Source organism: Chiloscyllium plagiosum, unplaced genomic scaffold (genome assembly GCF_037043375.1).
Source record: "Chiloscyllium plagiosum isolate Xiang-an unplaced genomic scaffold, Cpla_swu_hap1 HiC_scaffold_2, whole genome shotgun sequence".
NCBI lineage: Eukaryota > Metazoa > Chordata > Chondrichthyes > Orectolobiformes > Hemiscylliidae > Chiloscyllium > Chiloscyllium plagiosum.
Genome location: NW_028270140.1, coordinates 14,579,271 through 14,599,815, shown reverse-complemented (window position 1 = coordinate 14,599,815; position 20,545 = coordinate 14,579,271). Strand labels below are relative to the sequence as shown.

Here is a 20,545-nt window from a genome sequence, read left to right as displayed (position 1 = left end):
ATTAATATAGTTAATGTAACTGTTTGGTTAACAGGTTTAAGATTTAAGAATTGACCTGTATTTACAAGTTTGTTAAAGACACTATGTAAGTGCAAGTTTTTTTGTGTATATTTGTACTGAACACTCGTGTAAGAAAGATGGTCACAGGGTTTCCTGCATTATAGAATTGAACAAAATATGCATACAATTGTCCAAATATCTAATTTAGCCAAAATGTCCAATACAACTGTCTATCAGTCTACCAGAAAGTGCTGGTGCCCAGAAGCATACAATAAGGGAGATGACCAATTAATTATAAATCATTGATTTATATTGCCATCCATAAATATATTGATATTATGTTTTTTTACCTGAATAACCTTTACCTCATCTAATGACAAAGCAGTTGGGAATATAAAGCGAGTGTACTTATCGTGCTAAACATGACATTTCATTTACTCTCTGATGGAACTAAACCATAATCTTCCAGTCATATGGTGTAGAGGGACACAAGCAGATTGCTTTGCTTCTCAAGCAGCTTAGCTATTAATATTAAGAGGATGCCACTTTAATGAATAAAACACAAGCATAAACCTCAAGAGAAAGCTTGACGTCAAACAGAAAGGCAAAAAGACCATATGCATTCAGCTTTTGGATCAAATCCGAATGACAATGAAGCCAGAAAATTCAAGCTAGTCGCTGTCTCCAAATACACCTTTCCACAGACAGGTGGCAGATCTGAGATGTACAAGAGGAATTGAGAGACTTTAACTTGATGTGGTTCTGTTCGCCGAGCTGGGAACTTTGTTGCAGACGTTTCGTCCCCTGTCTAGGTGACATCCTCAGTGCTTGGGAGCCTCCTGTGAAGCGCTTCTGTGATGTTTCCTCCGGCATTTATAGTGATTTGTACCTGCCGCTTCCGGTTGTCAGTTCCAGCTGTCTGCTGCAGTGGACGGTATATTGGGTCCAGGTTGATGTGCTTATTGATTGAATCTGTGGATGAGTGCCATGCCTCTAGGAATTCCCTGGCTGTTCTCTGTTTGGCTTGTCCTATAATAGTAGTATTGTCCCAGTCGAACTCATGTTGCTTGTCATCTGAGTGTGTGGCTACTAAGGATAGCTGGTCATGTCGTTTCGTGGCTAGTTGGTGTTCATGGATGCGGACTGTTAGCTGTCTTCCTGTTTGTCCTATGTAGTGTTTTGTGCAGTCCTTGCATGGGATTTTGTACACTACATTGGTTTTGCTCATGCTGGGTATCGGGTCCTTCGTCCTGGTGAGTTGTTGTCTGAGAATGGCTGTTGGTTTGTGTGCTGTTATGAGTCCTAGTGGTCACAGTAGTCTGGCTGGTTCAGAAATGTTTTTGATGTATGGTAGTGTGGCTAGTCCTTTGGGTTGTGGCATGTCCTCATTCCGTTGTCTTTCCCTTAGGCATCTGTTGATGAAATTGCGGGGGTATCCGTTTTTGGCGAATACATTGTAGAGGTGTTCTTCTTCCTCTTTTTGCAGTTCTGGTGTACTGCAGTGTGTTGTGGCCCTTTTGAACAGTGTCTTGATGCAACTTCTTTTGTGTGTGTTGGGGTGGTTGCTTTCGTAGTTTAGGACTTGGTCTGTGTGTGTGGCTTCCCTGTATACCTTTGTGGTGAATTCTCCGTTCGGTGTTCTCTGTACCATCACTTCTAGGAATGGGAGTTGGTTGTCCTTTTCTTCTTCTCTCGTGAATCAGATTCCTGTGAGTGTGGTGTTGATGATCCGGTGTGTTTTTTTCTATTTCCGTGTTTTTAATGATTACAAAGGTATCATCTACATATCTGACCCAGAGTTTGGGTTGAATTTGCGGTAAGACTGTTTGTTCTAACCTTTGCATTACCACTTCTGCTATGAGTCCAGAGATGGGTGAGCCCATGGGTGTGCCGTTGATTTGTTCATATATTTGGTTGCTGAATGTGAAGCGTGTTGTGAGGCACAGGTCCAGTAGTTTGAGTATGCAGTCTTTGTTGATAGGTTCCCCGTCTTGTTGTCTGATCTGTATGTCCAGCAGGTTGGCTATTGTTTCTCTGACTAGGGTTTTGTCGATAGAGGTGAACAGTGCCGTTACATCGAATGAGACCATAGTTTCTTCCTTGTCTATGTATATATTTCTGATGATGTCCAAGAATTCCTGTGTTGACTGTATAGAGTGTCTGGATCCGCTGATCAGGTGTTTCAGTTTCTGCTGTAGTTCTTTAGCCAGTTTGTGTGATGGTGTCCCTGGTAGTGATACTATGGGTCTGAGTGGGATGTCTGGTTTGTGCACTTTAGGTAGTCAATAGAATCTGGGGGTGTTGTTGCTTTCAGGTTTCATTCTCTGTAGGTCAAACCTGGTTATCTGTCCATTTTTTGTAGGTTCCTCAGTGTGAAGTTTATCCTATTGATGAGCTGTGGGGTGGGGTCAAACTCTCTCTTTTGTTAGGTGTTGGTATCTGCAAGTAGTTGTTGTGCTTTTTGGATGTAGTCTGCTTTGTCCAGGATGACCGTCATTCTGTCTTTGTCTGCTGGTAGTATGATTATGTTCTTATCGTTTCTTAGTGCTTTTAGTGCTTCCCTCTCCTTGGTGTTGAGGTTATGTGTTTGTCTTTTCCTTGTTATCAGGGGTACGATACTTTGTCTCACTGTTTGTTGTGTATAAAATCCCATGCAAGGACTGCACAAAACACTACATAGGACAAACAGGAAGACAGTTAATGGTCCGCATCCATGAACACCAACTAGCCACGAAACGACATGACCAGCTATCCTTAGTAGCCACACACTCAAATGACAAGCAACATGAGTTCGACTGGGGCAAAACTACTATTATAGGACAAGCCAAACAGAGAACAGCCAGGGAATTCCTAGAGGCATGGCACTCATCCACAGATTCAATCAATAAGCACATCAACCTGGACCCAATATACCGGCCTCTGCAGCGGACAGCTGGAACTGACAACCGGAAGCGGCAGGTACAAATCACTATAAATGCCGGAGGAAACATCACAGAAGCGCTTCACAGGATGCTCCCAAGCACTGAGGATGTCACCTAGACAGGGGATGAAACGTATGCAACACAAATTCCCAGCTCGGCGAACAGAACCACAACAACGAGCACCCGAGCTACAAATCTTCTCCCAAACTTTGAACTTTAACTTGACTCTCAGAATTTCACCTGTATTTAAGCGTTCTGATGGGTGAGTAACTGTGACAGCCATTTTGTACACATTTTCCTCAGCAGTGTGAGGTCAGTTTACTTTCATAGTGAGTGAGGAAAGGCTAAATGGCCCAAATGGGAAAATAACCTGTCACAACCACACAAGGCCTCTCCTCTGAGCAGTGTGTGCAGTGCAATTTGTGCAGCTTACTTCGCCCCTTTTTAATTTTTGAGCGTTTCGATTTCAAAGTAACCAGCAGCACAGCTTTAAGCTTTAAACAAGAACATGAGATTAGTTTACCTCACAACTATTGCTGAAAGTTAGTAGAAGTTTTTTAAAAAAGCAGTGAAGTCATAAGGTGAAATGGATATGAAAATATAAAGTAATAATAAAAGTTAAGTTGAAATTAATTATATTATTAAAAATCTTATCATTGTGGGCCTGGTTTGCTTCAAGATTCTTCATTTTAAGAGCGTTGAAATTTGAAGTTAGGTACAGCAGATACAGCTTCTATAATTAAATGGTCAGACTTTGCTTTTTTAAGTGGTCTCAGTGAGTAGAGCTGCTTCAGGGAGTGAATAAAGCTTCCCTTACTTTATTAACTCTGCAAACATATTTGAAAACTGCCTGGAAACCTTCAATAGAACAGTACGGCTTTCTGGCTACTTTTCCTCCACATCTCCCACTGTCAGAAAGAAACCCTAATTCTCTCATTTCATTTCCGGTGGATTCTGCTGGAGTCATCATCACTGTCTTCTGAAATCTTGGCATGTACGGATAGTGGTTGAATTATTTAATGATTCGTTTTGGTTGACTCGAAAAAAAAATCAATTTGTTTTTGGCTTCAGTGAATCACGTTGTATAGTTTCTGGTAACCAGTTTGTAAAGACTCATTATCCATTGTAAAGAATTTGCCTCAAATCAAGCATGAACAGACTTTTTTCAATCAGTCAGTCAAGGGCATAAAGTGATATGGAGTCAAGATGCACAAGTAGAAATCAAATACAAATAAGCCGCAAATTCATCAAATGATAGGACAAGCTCAAGGAACTCAATAGATTGATGCAAGCCTTCAAGATATCCTTAGGGGAATGCTGAGATGACAAGGAGGTTCCCAGCAGCTGTCAGATTGGAGCAAAACCATGTGAAAGCAGTGTTGCAGAGGAGGCCTGATGAGTGGAGAAGTCTGGGGATGAGTTGCAAAGTGCTGCTTCTTATGTAGGGATATATGGGGGAATATAGAGGACTGTGATACGCAAGGTGCATCTATAGCTGCCAACAGTTGTAACGACAGGTTGGGGAGGGTTTGGTGGAAAACAAAACCAGGAGAATCATAGAGTCATAAAGATGTATAACATGGAAACAGACCCTTCAGTCCAACCCGTCTATGCTGACCAGATATCCCAACCCAATCTAGTCCCACTTGCCTGCACCTGGCCCATATCCCTCCAAACCCTTCCTATTCATGTACCCATCCAAATGCCTTTTAAATGGAGCAATTGTACCAGCCTCCACCACTTCCTCTGGCAGCTCATTCAATACATGTACCACCCTCTGTGTGAAAAAGTTGCCCCTTAGGTCTTTTTTATATCTTTCCCCTCTCACCCTAAACCTATGCCCTCTAGTTCTGGACTCGCCGACCCCAGGGAAAAGACTTTATCTATTTATCCTATCCATGCCCCAGGTTCAACTGAAGTTATTTCTAAGAATGGGATGGAATTGATGTAGATAGTGAGTGGGATGGAGGTGACACGAAAGGGATTGATGAAATAATTGAAATAGTTAAACTCAGCTAAATAGTAGGGACAATTATTTGCTGAAACTTCTACAAAGGCTACTCTTGTGCCAAAAATTAAGATTCACCACATTTGAAAAGAAGAAACATTGTAGTGATCTGGACGAAGGAACTGAGGACATTGTTGCTAAATACACAGATGATACAAAGATAGGTGAAAGAATAAGTAGTATTGAGGAAGCAGGGAGACTGCAGAAGGACTAAGACAGGCTGGGAGAGTAGGTAAAAAGTTGGCAAATGAAATGCAACATGGGAAAACCTGGAGTTAGAATAGAATAGTAGGATAACTTATTGTCACTCATTTTGACAACAAAATACAGTAAAAAGTGTTTGTCGCCATACTCCAGGACCTATATTACCTATAGAAGTCATATATAAAACAAATTAAGACAAAGTCCAATTTTGTTCAATTCATTGCTCATCAGTTCCCAAGGTCAAGGGAAAGACAGGAACCAAGTTTTCCACCGCTGCAGAAAGCCAACATTGAAGCCACTGAATCTCAGGCTACTGGAATCCTGGGCCAGAAATCACCTCAAGGAATCCCAGGTCAAACCCACCACACTGCAGAAGCAGACTACCACACTAACTTCACAGCTGTGTAGCAGGCTCTCAAAATTGTTATGCACTTTGGTAGGAAGGGAGGCATTGACTATTTTCCAAATTGGATAAGGCCTTGGAAATCTAAAGCACAAAGGGACTTAGGAGTTCTATTTCATGATTCTCTTAAGGTTAAGATGGAGGTTCATTTGGCACTTAGGAAGGTAAATGCAATATTAGCGTTCATTTTTCAAGGACTAGAGTGTACTGCTGAGGCTGTATAAGGTTCTGGTCAGACCACATTTGGAATATTGTGAGCAGTTTTGGGCCCCAAATCAAAGAGAGGATGTGCTGGCCATGTAGAGGTCCAGAAAAGGTTTACAAGAACTGATCTTATAAGAGGAGCAGTTGAGGAGTCTGTGTTGGCACTTGGAAGTTTAGAAGGATGGTGGGAAAAATCACATTGAAACTGACAGAATATTGAGGGGTCTGGATAATGGAGTGGAGATGTTTCCACAAGTAGGACCAGACGGTACAACCTCAGAGTGAAGGCACAACCCTTCAGATCGGAGTTTTCCCCCCCCCCCAGCTGGTTTAGTGAATCTGTGGAACTCATGGCCTCTGCAGCTTTCAGTGGTAAAGTTATTCAGTATATCTCATACAGATTAGTAAAGAATTCAAGGGTTACAGGAAGAAGGCACAGAATAGGGTAATATATATCAGCCAGGATATACTCGATGGGCTGAATGACCTAATTGTGCTCCTAGATCTTATGGTTTTATGTAAAGGTTTTAGAAAAGCTTTGATTCTACAGAAAATAACAGCCTACATCAAATTTCTGCAGTCCAACTCCAGTAGGCAGGCCACCACAAATTGAAACTCAAGGAGCAGTTATAGCATTGCTACAAAACTTGAAAGTTTGTTTAGACTGTTCTTTGATGCTTTAATAACATGCACATTTAAAGTCTGTCAATTTCTTGACTAATATTCAGCTTAGATGTAAATCTGCCTTGTCAAGTCTAGAAATTTCCAATTAGATTTTCATTTTAATGATCATAAACAAGTCACAAGGTCAAACTTTACATTCCTAGGCCTGCTTTTATACAGGAACTTTAGTTTTTTTTAAACAAAATTAAAAGTTCAAGCCTCTGGTGTAGAGTAACTGTACCCCATAGAAGTGCCATAAGAGACACTAATCCAATTGCAAATGTCTTACATCAGCACTAACATTTAGTTTAAATCAACTCCCAATTAAAAACAGAATGGATGACATGTTTTTATCAAAATTGATTTCATAATATACATAACTAGATGTCTTATAATTAAATGAATGCTCAGAGCGGTCTACCTGCACCGAAACATTCTGCAAGAGATTTGAATACATGCAAAAACAATCCATCTTGCTCCACTGAAGAATCCTGTGAAGGAAAGTGTTGGTTTCTGGGTACTCAAGGCACACTTCTTGAATGCTTAAGGGGGAAAAAATGGATTCTAATCAATTAAGCTGGATTCTTAAGATGATCATGAATAATGCAAGCAGAAATAAAGTAAGCGGTTCACTGTAATGCACCACTTAGAAGTTTAAAAGGGCCTGGAACATTAGGAGTTACTAATTAGATAAAGGTTATGGACAGTCTGCATACGGAGTCTGCTACCTATCAACCTGCTACCACAATGTCAAACATAAGCTTTGAGGCTAGTACCAAATTATCCCAATTTTAGGGTTTTACACTTCTATTCTTACCTAGTCCTACTTGGTAAATTTAAAGCAAATTATGTGAATCCCTGCTCAAACCAAACAAAAGACAACATTCTGCACAAATTGAATTTTTATTATTCATTTCTTTTACAGCACTGAGGAATGCATGAGGACCACAGCAGAAATGACTAAACAGGGGATAAGAAGCCCCAAACTCCTTACTTTGCAATATTTCACTTCAGTCAGTAGTTCAGTTCACAGTATAGATCAGTGATTTTGTTTCTTTAAAAAAGAAAAAAAGCACCCTAGAGATTCTTCCAGCCATGGATGGAGTTGACTCGTCAGAAATGACTATGAACTAGTTGCTCTCTGCCTTCTTCTCTTGATCAATAGCTGGAAAAGAAAGAAATTAACTCAGATCAAAACGGTTAATCAAGGTAACAGCTGGAAAAAAAAAGTGACAATCCCAACAGATTCCTCACTTTCTTTTGTGGGGAGAGTATTCTTCACTTCTGTGTCAGTCTTTTTCAACTTGCTCTTATCAAAGGAGGCGACCTCGCTAAAGTCAGGCTTTTCTTCCATTTCAGTAAATCTGGAAAAAAAAGTCAGCCTTAACACCAGTCCATACATTTGTAACACCGGCAGGGTGGGGAATATGGAGCTTAAAGAGTCTCTCGTTCCAAAATTCTCCACAGCACCGGTCACAATAAATGAAGCAACAATAAAAGTAGCAATTATTTTATCATTCTGGTCTACCACAAACAATCTGTTCTTCCACAACCCCTCTCCCCCCTCACCAACAACCAACACCCTCCAGCCCATTCAATCTCTCCCCCCCCCCCCCCACATCCCACTTCTTTACCCAAGTTTCCCCCCCTTGCCCTCGCCCACATTATGATTTTCCCCTCCCCTCCCCACCCTGGGGGGGGGAGAAAGAGGAGGAGGAGGGGTGTATGTGCATGTTCCCCACCCTCTGGGGGACATTACGAAGGAATTTCCCAGACAAAGGCAGAGGGAGGGAGCGGGCTGTGAACGGCAGCTGGCGCCTCCCTTCACCCGGGGACAAGAACCGAGCGATGGGGGGGGGGGGGGGTTGAAAAGAGAGAGAGAAGAGGGAGATGGAGAGCCGCGAACGGGCCGAGGTTCAACGCACAGCCCTTCTGCCTCAACTGCTGTGGGTGGGAGTGCCGCTCTCTCCTTCCCCGAGGAGAGGGGGAGATCTGTGGGTGGGGGTCCTTACCCGCGGGGGAGATGCTCCCTCCTTGTCCCGGGGGAGATGCTCCCTCCTTGTCCCGGGGGAGATGCTCCCTCCTTGCCTTCTTGGGGTGGGATGTGGGGAGAGAGTGGGATGTGTGGGGGGTGGGGGTGGGGGGGAGGGAGTGGGATGTGTGGGGGGGAGGGAGTGGGATGTGTGGGGGGTGGGGGATGGAGGAAGTGGGATGTGGGCAGGAGTGGGATATGGGGGCGGGAAAGAGTGGGATGGGGGGAGGGAAAGAGTGGGATGGGGGGGAAGAATGGGATGTGTGGGGGGGGGGAAGAATGGCATGTGGGGGGGGGGAAGAATGGCATGTGGGGGGGGGGGGAAGAATGGCATGTGGGGGGGGGGGAAGAGTGGGATGTTGGGGGGGGGGGGGGAAGAGTGGGATGTTGGGGGGGGGGAAGAGTGGGATGTTGGGGGGGGGGAGAAGAGTGGGATGTTGGGGGGGGGGGAGAAGAGTGGGATGTGGGGGGGGGGGGGGGGGGAGGAAGAGTGGGATGTGGGGAAAGCTCCCTCTTTGTGCTCTGTGCAGTGGGATGGGGAGAAGAGAGATGCTCCCTCCTTGCCTTCTGGGGAGTGGGATGAGGGGGGATGCTTCTCCCCCCCCTCTTGCCCGCGGGCAGCGCCGCTCCCTCCTTACCCTCACGGTCTCTGTCCAGACCCACACTGACCACTCTCCGCCGCTCGATCCGTGAACAATAGCCAGCGCCGCCGCCTCCACCTTTTATAGAGTAGGGTCCCGCCCCTTCCAAGACCCGCACATTCCCCTCATCGCCACGCCCCCTTCTACCCTAATATGGTTAATGGGGCGGGGCCAGGAGATGGTTTGGATTTAATCAATGAAGCCGGACAGAGACAAAGAGAAAAGGAAAGGGTGGTTGGAGGGGTGACGTAGGCGTGGGTGGTGGAGAAATAAGGGGATGTGGGCGAAGAGATGGGGGAGTGGGGTAATTGTGAGAGAAAGATGAGAGGAAGGGAGGGAGGAGGAGAGGCTTTGGGAGAGAGGGAAGGAGGGAGTGCGGACAATTGATCAGGCGCTCCCTCCCTCATCTGTAACCCTGGATGATAGCACAGCCAGGGGCAAGCAAGCAGAACTGCAGCAGTTGTAGGGAAAAATAGACTTGGGATTTACCGTCCACCAACTGTTGAACAGCTCACAGTGCCTTGCCAACATTTAATTTAGTTAGAAATGTCTTGCTTGGACTTGATTTTCAATTGATTGCACAACATGGGTGCCACAACATGGCAGTGATTTCGTCTGGATGCCCAAAAAGCATCCTAGTGTCACCTTCAATATAGCCCCCTGCCAGAAGTCCTGGCCAACTCTCTTCATCCATTCTGCAAAGATAGAGGTGAACCACTCCCGTAGAGCATCAGGTTCAGCTCCGCAAAGCAAATTACAGCGGACATCAAAGGCCCTTTATGACCAGTTGTAACAGTGTTGGGTAAATTTTCCATCTTCAACTTTGATAGTGCAGAACTTTGATAACCCAACACAGAAATGACACTTTCTGTTCTATCCAGCCAGTTCCATTTTGCAGTTATCTCCTGATGCTGTAGCTGCATCTGAACTCCATTTATCAACTGTGTTTCCAACATCTCTTCATATCCTTACCTAATAGAAATCTAATGGCAGAATAATGGAAACTCAGAGAAACAGAGGGCTTCCTGAAGGTTGTAGGACAGATTAATATGGTAATTTGTAAGGCATAGGGATGCTTGGCTTTATCAGTCATGACATTGATTATAACAACAGGGAGGTTATGTTGGAGCAGTATAAAACTTTAGTTAGACCACAGCGTGTGTACTATGTGCAATTCTGGTCATCGCATTATGGGTTGGATATGATTGTATTGGAGGAGGTGCAGTGGAGAATCACCAGGGTATTGCCTGGATTGGAGCATTTTAACAATGAAGAAAGTCTTGATAGGCTCAGGTTTTTGAGAGAGGACCTGATAGCGGTGTATTGGATTGTGACAGGGTGGATAGAAATCAGCTGTTCTGCTTGGTTGAAGAGTAATAACAAGGGGACATAATTTTAAGGTGAAGTGCAGGAGGTTTATGGAGGATTTGAGAAAACTAATTTCACCCAGAGACTAGTGGGAATCTGTATTACACTACCTGTGAGGGTAGTTGAGATGAGAAACCTCACAGTCTTTAAAGAGTACGTAGATGAAACTTGAAATGTCATAACTTTCAAGGCTTTGGGCTAAGTGCTGGAAAGTGAGATTAGTATAGATTTAGAGTAGTTTTGTCAATGCCAACATGATGATGGTCATTCCAATATTGCCACATCAGCAGTGTGGTTGACTCTAAATTCTCTTTTGAAATGGTTCTAGCAAGCCACTTATAGTATCAAGCCTAAAAGGAATTAAATCAGGCAGACCACCCAGCATCAATCAAGCCATGGGAAACTACAATGGCAAACTCAGCCCTGTCAATTCTATCAACAATAAACCAACCAAGCAACAGCCAGAAGCAGTCATACTCATGAAATTCCAAATTACATACCTCCGAGACTGGGTCAGTGGCAATTGGCAAGGGATGCAACAAGAAAGAAATACTTAATTTACATTATTCTGAACAATCTACCTCTCACAGATACATCCAGCCATGATTATATTGGTAATTGTGATCATGACATAGTCTTTGGAAGAGACGGCTCCACAAGATGTCCTCAACACCAGCATCTCAATGCAAAAGAGCATTTGCAACCATTTTGGATGATCTATTTCGCCCTTCTCCCGAAGTTTGCAGCATCAGAGATGCCAGTCTTCAGCCAATTTGATTCACTCCGAATGATATCAAGAGGTGGCTGAAGGTACTAGATACTGCAAAGGCTATTGGCCCTGACATCTTTCTAGCAACAGTACTGAAGACTTGAGTTCTAGACCTTGATGTATCCCAAGCCAAATATTCCAGTATAGCTACATTACTGTCATCGGCTCAGTATTCTGAATAAATACTTCAGTATGTTGTAACAAAAACCACAACAAATCCAACCCAACCAATTATCAGCTATCAAGTGCTATTAAATGATAATAAGCAATTAGCTGATATTCAGTTTGAGTTTGGTCAAGGCCACTCAGCTCATGACCTCATTACAACCTTGATTTAAACATGGGCTAAAGAGCTGAGCTCCAAAAGTGATGCAAATACATTCAGGACAAAAGAGTAAGTAGGGAGAGAATAGGGCCCCTTTAAGATCAGCAAGGCCACCTATGTATTGAATGGTAGGAGATGGGGGAGATACTACACAAATTTTTGCATCAGTGTTACTGTGGAGAAGGACATGGTAGATATAGAATGTGGGGAAACAAATAGCTACATCTTGAAAAATGTACATATTACAGAGGAGGAGGTGCTGGACGTCTTAAAATGTATTAAGGTGGATAAATTCCTGAGACCTGATCTAGTATACCCTAGAACGTGGTGGGAAGCTAGGGAAGTGATTGCTGGGCCCCTTGCTGAGATATTTGTGTCATCAATAGTCACAGGTGCTGGAAAACTGGAGGTTGGCTAGTGTAGTGCCACTATTTAACAAAGGTGGTAAGGAAATGCCAGGGAACGATAGACCAGTGAGCCTGACATGGTGGGCAAGTTGTTAGAGGGAATCCTGAGGGACAGGATGTACATATATTTGAAAAGGCAAGGAGTGATTAGGGATAGTCAATATGACTTTGTGTGAAGGAAATCATGTCTCACTAATTTGGTTGAGATTTTTGAAGAAGTAATGAAGAGAATTGATGAAGGCAGAGCAGTGGATGTGATATATATGAACTTCAGTAAGGCATTCTGCATGGTAGACTGGTTAACAAGGTTAGATCACATGGAATATGGAAAACATTAGCCATTTGAATACAGAACTGGTTTGAAGGTAGGAGACAGAGGATAGTGGTGGAGAATTGCTTTTCAAACTGGAGGCCTGTGACCAATGGTGTGCCAGAGGGATCGGTGCTGAGTCCACAGTTTTTCATCATTTATATAAATGATTTGGATGTGAACATAGGAGGTATGCAGATGACACCAAAATTGGAGATGTAGTGGACAGTAAGGAAGGTTACCTCAGAGTACAACGGGATCTTGATCAGATGGGCCGATGGGTCAAGGAGTGTCAGATGGAATGTAATTTAGATAAACGCGAGGTGCTAATTTTGGAAAGGCAAATCATGGCAGGACTAAAAAAATTAATGGTAAGTTCCTGGGGCGTGTTGCTGAACAAAGAGACCTTGGAGTGCACTTTCATAGTTCCTTGAAAGTGGAGTGGCAGGTAGATAGGATAGTGAAGGTGTTTGGTATCTTGCCTTTATTGGTCAGAGCATTGAGTACAGGAGTTGGGAGATTATGTTGCGGCTGTACAGGACATTGGTTGGGCCACAGTGTTTGACCTATAGGGGGACTGGGGCTATTTTTCCTGGAGCATCAGAGGCCGAGGGGTGACCTTATAGAAGTTTATAAAATCATGAGATGCATGGATAGGGTAAACAACCAAAGTCTGTTCCCCAGGATAGGGGAGTCTAAAACTAGAGGGCATAGGTTTAAGATGAGAGGGGTAAGATTTAAAAGGGACCTAAGGGGGAACTTTTTCATGCAGAGGGTGTATGAAATTAACCGGAGGAGGTGGTGGAGGCTGGTACGTTTACAACATTTAAAAGGCATCTGGATGGGTACATGAACAGAAAGAGTTTAGAGGAATATGGGCCAAGAGCTGGAAAATGGGACCAGATTAACTTAGGATACCTCATTGGCATTGACAAGTTGGACTGAAGGGTCTGTTTCTATGCTGTATAGATCTATGACTCTAAGAGTGGTTGCCCTTCACATCAAGCTCCAACAATGCTCAAAAAGACCAAGTCATGATTTGGAGGTGCCGGTGTTAGACCGGGGTGGACAGAGTTAAAAATCACACAACACTAGGTTATAGTCCAACAGGCTTATTTGGAAGCACTAGCTTTTGGGGCACTGCTCCTTCATCAGGTGGTTGTGGAACATGATCATATGACATAGAATTTATAGCAAAAGGGTTACGGTGTCATGGAATTGTAATGATATATTAAACAACTTTAGTTAAAAGTCACACACGAGGTTATAGTTCTTAAACAAATTTAGACCACCACATCCCAAGACAAAGCACTCCATCCACCATCTTAAAGATTCACTCCCTCTCCATTGTTGCTGAAAAGCAGTTGTGGGTACCATCTACAGGATGCACAGCAGCAATTCACTAATCTACTTCAAGGGTACCTTTAAAGCTCATCATATAGTAGCCCCTAGAGAGACATGTACAGCAGATGCACAGCAACAACAACACCTGCAAGTCCTCTCCAAGCCACAAAACCAACTTGACTACATCACCATTCCTTAGTTGCCATGAGGTCAAACTGCTGGGACGGTCTCCATACAGCATTGTAGGTTTAACTACATCACATAGTGATTCAAGAAGACAGCTCACCAATACATTCTAAAGGGTAATTACAGATGCGTAATATTCACTGGGCTAGTCAATGAGACCCACATCCTGCAAATGAATGAATATATCATGCCAACTCTGCTTCCCATCACTGAGATATTTCTAATATCCTTTTTCTTAATTAATTGACTTTAACAAATAAAGCTGGCACTCCTCAAAGAGGAACAACAGCACTTTTAAGAAACTAGTTCATGGCTCAGGAACTATGGTGACTCAGTGGTTAGCACTGCTGCTTCATAGCACTAGTGACCTGGGTTTGATTCCAGCCTTGGGTTACTGTCTGTGTGGAGTTTGCACATTCTCCCTGTGTCTGTGTGGGTTATCTCCAAGTGCTCCAGTTTCCTCCCACAGTCCAAAGATGTGCAGGTTAGGTGGATTGGCCATGTTAAATTGTCCCTACTGTGCAGGCTAGCCATGGATTAGCCATGATAAATATAGGATTACAGGGATATGTTGAGGACCGGGTTTTACAGGGAATTTTGTGGATGGTCGGTGCAGACCTGATGGGCCAAATGGCCTTTTTCTGCACTGTAGGGATTCTAAGATGATTCTATGGCTCGCAGCAAACATATATCTCAGAGAGGGAAAGAGGATTCAAGAAAGGGATACATCAACAATGGTTAACCAGGAAAGTAAAGAATAGCATCAAATTGAAATAAAAAGTAATACAAAGTGGAAAAGATTAGTGGTAAGCTAGAGGATTAGGAAAGGTTTTAAATGCAATAAAAGGCAACCAAAAATTGATAAAGAGAGAGAAATAAGCATTGAGAGTAAACTTGCAAGTAATATCAAGACAGACAGTAAGAGCTTCTTTACATGTATAAAAGGGAAGAGAGAAGCCAAAGTGATCATAGGCCACTTGGACGACAAAGCTGAGAAATAATCATGGGAAACCAGGAAATGGCAGATGTGTTGAATAAATACTTTTCATCAGTCTTCCCAGTAGGAGACACTAATAACTTCCCAAAATGACTAAATAACCAAGGGGCAAAGGGAGGAATGGAAATAAATATAATAACTGTCAAAAGAGAAAATGTGCTAGGGAAATATTCAGTCTAAAGACAAACACATTCCTTGGACCTATTGGGATGCATCTAATGATATCAAAGGAAATAGTGATAGCAATGGTACATGCACTGGTAATAATTGAGTTCTACAGCATGGAAACAGACCCTTCGTTCCAACCAGTCCATGCCAACCATGTTTCCAAACTAAACCAATCCTACTTGCCTGCATTTGGCCCATATCCATCCAAACCTTTCCTAGTCATGCATTTATCCAAATGTCTTTTCAAAGTTGTAATTGTACCTGCATCTACCACTTCCTTTGGCAGGTCATTCCACACACACTGAACACTCTCTGTGTAGAAACATTGCCCCTCATATTTTTTTAAACCTTTCTCATCTCACAATAAAAATATGCCCCCAGTTTTGAACTCCCCACCTGAGGGAAAAGACCTTTGCTATTCACTTATCTATGTCCCTCATGATTTTATAAACCTCTATAAGGTCACCCCTCAACTTCCTATGCTTCAGTGGAAAAATGCCCCAGCCTATCCAGCTCTCCTTATAACTAAACCCTCCATTTCCAGCAACTGCTCGCCAACATCTTCATTTTGGAAACCTTTTCTGAATCCTCTCCAGTTTAATAATATCCTTCCTATAACAGGCTGACCAGCACTGGATACAGAACTCCAAAAGAGACCACACCAATGTCCTGTATTTGGATACTGGAAATGTCCCAAAGGATTGGAAAACCGTCAACGTAACAGCTTAATTTACAAAAGGGAAAAAGAGAAAAGACAGTTAATGATAGGCCAGTTAACTCACCATCTGTTAATAGGAAAATGTTGGGATAACAGGGGTGAAATAATTCCACAGAGGCTGGTATCCCGTCACCAAGTCACTCTTTATTTACACGTGGAGAGTCCTTGACACTGATTCAGCTCTCTCATAGCCAACTCTCAGAGTGAACAGAACCTCTGACACTCCTGTTTATATCTGTCAGCCTGGGGTCCCTGATTGAGCCAGATTTACAACCCCAATCAGGGGACTCATATTGTATGAGATCCACCTGGCTGACCTTGTTATAATCACTACATCTCTGCTCTCTGACTCCAAAGACATAGGCTGATTCTTTTTCCTGTATCTCCTCCTGGGGCATTTTAGCAACGGGTCAGGTTCCTCCCACTCTGTCCCTGCTGGTAAACGATGGCCTGTTTCTGTGACCAGCACTTCTGGGAATCTATGTATTGCAAAAGATCCGGGCAGTTTTTCTATTGTCACCTTGTGTTTGACACATGAACTCTATGCATATCCAACAATTTTGAGTGAGTGTCCACAATGTCTAAGAACATTGAGCCCATTAAAGGATCTGCATAGTCAATGTGGAGTTGAGTCCACGGTTTACCCGGCCATTCCACAAATGTGGGAGTGCTACTGGTGAATACTTTTGTCCTTGTTGGCACTCTGGGTACTGCCCCACTGATACATCCAATCCAGGCCACCAGACAGAACTTCTTGCCAATATCTTCATTTTTGAAAACCACTGGAAGTGACATTTCATAGACCATGCAGAAATGTGTATCCTCTTCAATGCAGAGAAAATAAGTCAGAGAGCCATGGGCAGGTGAGAGATTCTCCCTTTGTGTAATACAGCCAAATCGATTTGTATTGATACGTATGAAGAATATAAGGATAGAGTTTCCGCTTTTGTTTGGAACAATTGACTCAAACAGGCATAAGATATACAAAACAAAAATCAGAATTCTAAGCACAAATTATGTTCACAACAAATTGTTTTTATAATCTTGCAGTATAATGCTGGAAGTTAGTCTCACTCACAATCCCAGCCCAGGGTGAAGTAATTCTCACTGAGAGCTTCTGCTGTTCATGCTCATTTGCAGGCTTTGAGGAGCCTCTAAATTTGAAGCTTTTTTTTGAGGTGCAGAAGTACAAATGGAAACATTTTAAAAGCTTCTGAAGGTGATTTATTTATTTTAACTTACTAAGAACTTGATTAGCAATGTGTTTGATTGCATTATGTGTTCATGGGATGTTTGTGTTGCAGGCTAGGTCAACATTTATTGTCCATCTTTAATTATACATCTTGAACTGCTACAATCCTTGGGGCATAGGGAACCCCACACTGTCATTAAGAAGGGAATTCCAGGATTTTGACCCAGCAACAGTGGAGGAACAACGATATAGTTCCAAGTCAGGCTGTTGTGTGAATTGGAGGGGAGCTTGTAGGTGGTGATGTTCCCATGCATATGCTGCCCATATCCTTCTAGGATTTGGAAGATGCGGTTGAAGAAGCCATGGTGAGTTACTGTAGTGCATCTTGTACATAGTGCACACTGCTGCAACTGAACATCGGTGGTGGAGGGAGTGAATGCTTGTGGATGTGGTGCCAATCAAGCGAGCCGACTTGTCTTGGATGATGAAAGTGAGGACTGCAGATGCTGGAGATCAGAGCTGAAAATGTGTTGCTGGAAAAGCGCAGCAAATCAGGCAGCATCCAAGGAGCAGGAGAGTCGACGTTTCGGGCATAAGCCCTTCTTCAGGAAGCCCTTGTGAAGAAGGGCTCATGCCCGAAATGTCGATTCTCCTGCTCCTTGGATGCTGCCTGAGCTGCTGCGCTTTTCCAGCAACACATTTTCAGCTCTTGTCTTGGATGATGTTAAGCTTCTTGAGTGTTGCTGGAGCTGCAGGGAAGCGGGGAGTATTCCATCACACTCCTGACTTGTGCATTGTAGATGGTGAGCAGGATTTGGGGAGTCAGAAGGCAAGTTATTCACTGCAGAATTCCAGCATCTGACCTGTGTTTGTAGCCATTGTACTTATATGGCTAGTCCAGTTTAGTTTCTGGTCAATGATAATTCCCAGGACATTGATAGTAGGGATTCAGCAATGATAATTCCATTGAACGTCAAAGAATAGGTTATATTCTTTATTTTTGGCAAAGGACATTGCCTGGCACTTGTGTTGTACAGTTTTACTTGCTAGTTTATCAGCTCAAGATTGGATATCATCCAGTCTTGCTGCATGTAGGCACAGCCTCAGTATCTGAAGAACACAGTTGATGATGAACATTGTTTTATATAAAGTCAGCATTGACAATAAAACATTACAAGTGATAAGGAAAACATTATAGCATAATAACTGGAGTCCAAGTGTGCTGTTTGCATATCCCCAGTCAGACTGTCTGGTAGGCAGATCCCCATCATTTCCAAAAGAAAATTCAATTATTTACAATGAAAAATGACAAGTCTATATAATGAGTAAATAATTTGCTGATACTTCTAGATCACGTGGTGGTGATTGTTTTGCCATTGATTTCCACAGTCACCCATGATATCATTGATCTTTCCCGTTTGTAAAATTGTTTTTTAAAAAGTTTTCTTTGAAGCCTGAAACTCTTCCACCTGCTGTTTCAATGTTTCCTCGATGTCCAGCTTGAGTTCTCTCACGAGAGTGTAATTGCTTGCATTAGTTTCTGAAATGACTCTTCTGAGTGGTTTGCAGCTCCTTGCTGTGTTGGCTATGCACCTCCACCTGTTTTTGCAGCTCTGCCATTTCCTCCAACATACTTTGGTCTCAGGCCAATATTTCAGTAGCCACTCATGCTAAGCCTGATCTGTCTTATGTGTGAGTTGCTCCAGGCCTTCACATAGAGTGGCAAACTTTTCACTGAATTGATGATACATGGCTTGTTGTTCATCCTGTTTCCTCTTTTGCTCCTTCAGCTATTCATTCATACTTGTGTGTTGAACAGAAATGTCTTTCAAAACCTTCATCATCTCAGAAATGGTATTCTCAAGTTTAGATTAATCCTGGCCTAATTGTTCAGCCTTTGCTCTTGAAATTTCACATTATTCTCCAAACCAGAGAGTTGAAAATTTAGCTCAACTAATTCAAAAGAAACTGAGATGTTCTGTTCTTCTTTCACATTTATTTGTATTTGTCATTAGAATCATAGAGTCATCCAGCACTTCCTCTGGCATCTCATTCCATACATTCATCACCCTCAGAGGCTGAGGTGTGACCTTATTGAAGTTCATCATGAGAGGCAATGATAGGGTGACTGGCCAAGGTCTTTTTCCCAGAATAGGGGAGCCCAAACCTAGAGGGCATATGCTTAAGATAAGAGAAAGATTTAAATGGGACGTAAGGGGAACTTTTTCAGACAGAGCATGGTGCATGTATGGAATGTGCTGCCAGGGGACGTGGAGGAGGCAAGTAAAATTGTGACACTTAAGAGGCCTAAGACACCAAGTTATAGTCTAACAGGTTTATTTTAAATCACAACCTTTCAGAGCGCTGCTCCTTTGTCACCACATCACCTGATGAAAGAGCAGCACTCTGAAAGTTTGTGATTTCAAATAAATCTGTTGGACTATAACCTAGTGTCTTGTGACTTCTGACTTTACCCACCCCAGTTCAACATCAGCACCTCCTCATCATAACATTTAAAAGGCATCTAGATGGGTATATGAATATGAAGGTTTAGAGGGATATGGGTCAAATGCTGGCAAATGGGACGAGATTAATTTAGAATATAAGACCATAAGACCATAAGACATAGGAGCGGAAGTAAGGCCATTCGGCCCATCGAGTCCACTCCGCCATTCAATCATGGCTGATGGGCCTTTCAACTCCACTTACCCGCATTCTCCCCGTAGCCCTTAATTCCTTGTGACATCAAGAATTTATCAATTTCTGCCTTGGAGACATTTAGCGTCCCAGCCTCCACTGCACTCTGCGGCAATGAATTCCACAGGCCCACCACTCTCTGGCTGAAGAAATATCTCCACATTTCTGTTCTGAATTTACCCCCTCTAATTCTAAAGCTGTGTCCACGGGTCCTAGTCTCCTCGCCTAACGGAAACAATTTCCTAGCGTTCACCCTCTCCAAGCCATATATTATCTTGTAAGTTTCTATTAGATCTCCCCTTAATCTTCTAAACTCCAATGAATACAATCCCAGGATCCTCAGCCGTTCCTCATATGTTAGACCTACCATTCCAGGGTTCATCCGTGTGAATCTCCGTTGGACACGCTCCAGTGCCAGTATGTCCTTCCTGAGGTGTAGGGACCAAAACTGGACACAGTACTCCAAATGGGGCCTAACCATTCGCTTTCTTAATCACGGACTCAACCTGCATGTTTACCTTTAGAGAATCCTCAACTAGCACTCCCAGATCCCTCTGTACTTTGGCTTTACGAATTTTCTCACCGTTTAGAAAGTAGTCCATGCTTGTATTCTTTTTTCCAAAGTGCAAGACTTCGCATTTGTTCACATTGAATTCCATCAGCCATTTCCTGGACCACTCTTCCAAACTGTCTAGATCCTTCTGCAGCCTCCCCACTTCCTCAGTACTACCTGCCTGTCCACCTAACTTTGTATCATCGGCAAACTTCGCTAGAATGCCCCCAGCCCCTTCATCCAGATCATTAGTATATAATGTGAACAGCTGTGGCCCCAACGCTGAACCCTGTGGGACACCGCTTGTCACCAGCTGCCATTCCGAAAAAGAACCTTTTATTCCAACTCTCTGCCTTCTGTCAGACAGCCAATCCTTGATCCATACCAGGAGCTCACCTCGAATACCATGGGTCCTCACTTTGCTCAGCACCCTCC

General features: G+C 43.1%; 1 protein-coding gene across 4 annotated transcripts in view; it reads right to left on the bottom strand.

The window, feature by feature from the left end:
• Nucleotides 1–7,287: 7,287 nt before the first annotated feature.
• Nucleotides 7,288–20,545, bottom strand: part of LOC122564708 (thymosin beta-10) — a 54,376-nt gene continuing 41,118 nt past the window's right edge. For 2 of the 4 annotated variants that reach the window (XM_087994778.1, XM_087994770.1), the window contains exons 2-3: nucleotides 7,658–7,767; nucleotides 7,288–7,568 (exon numbers count right to left, since the gene is read on the bottom strand). In XM_087994778.1, coding sequence (XP_087850904.1) covers nucleotides 7,534–7,568; nucleotides 7,658–7,757 — 135 coding nt within the window. In that variant the 5' untranslated portion in view covers nucleotides 7,758–7,767 and the 3' untranslated portion in view covers nucleotides 7,288–7,533. Of the gene's footprint in view, nucleotides 7,569–7,657; nucleotides 7,768–8,415; nucleotides 8,436–9,073; nucleotides 9,208–20,545 lie in introns of those variants that run through there. The other 2 variants (XM_043719831.2, XM_087994787.1) reach the window with 2 other exon arrangements.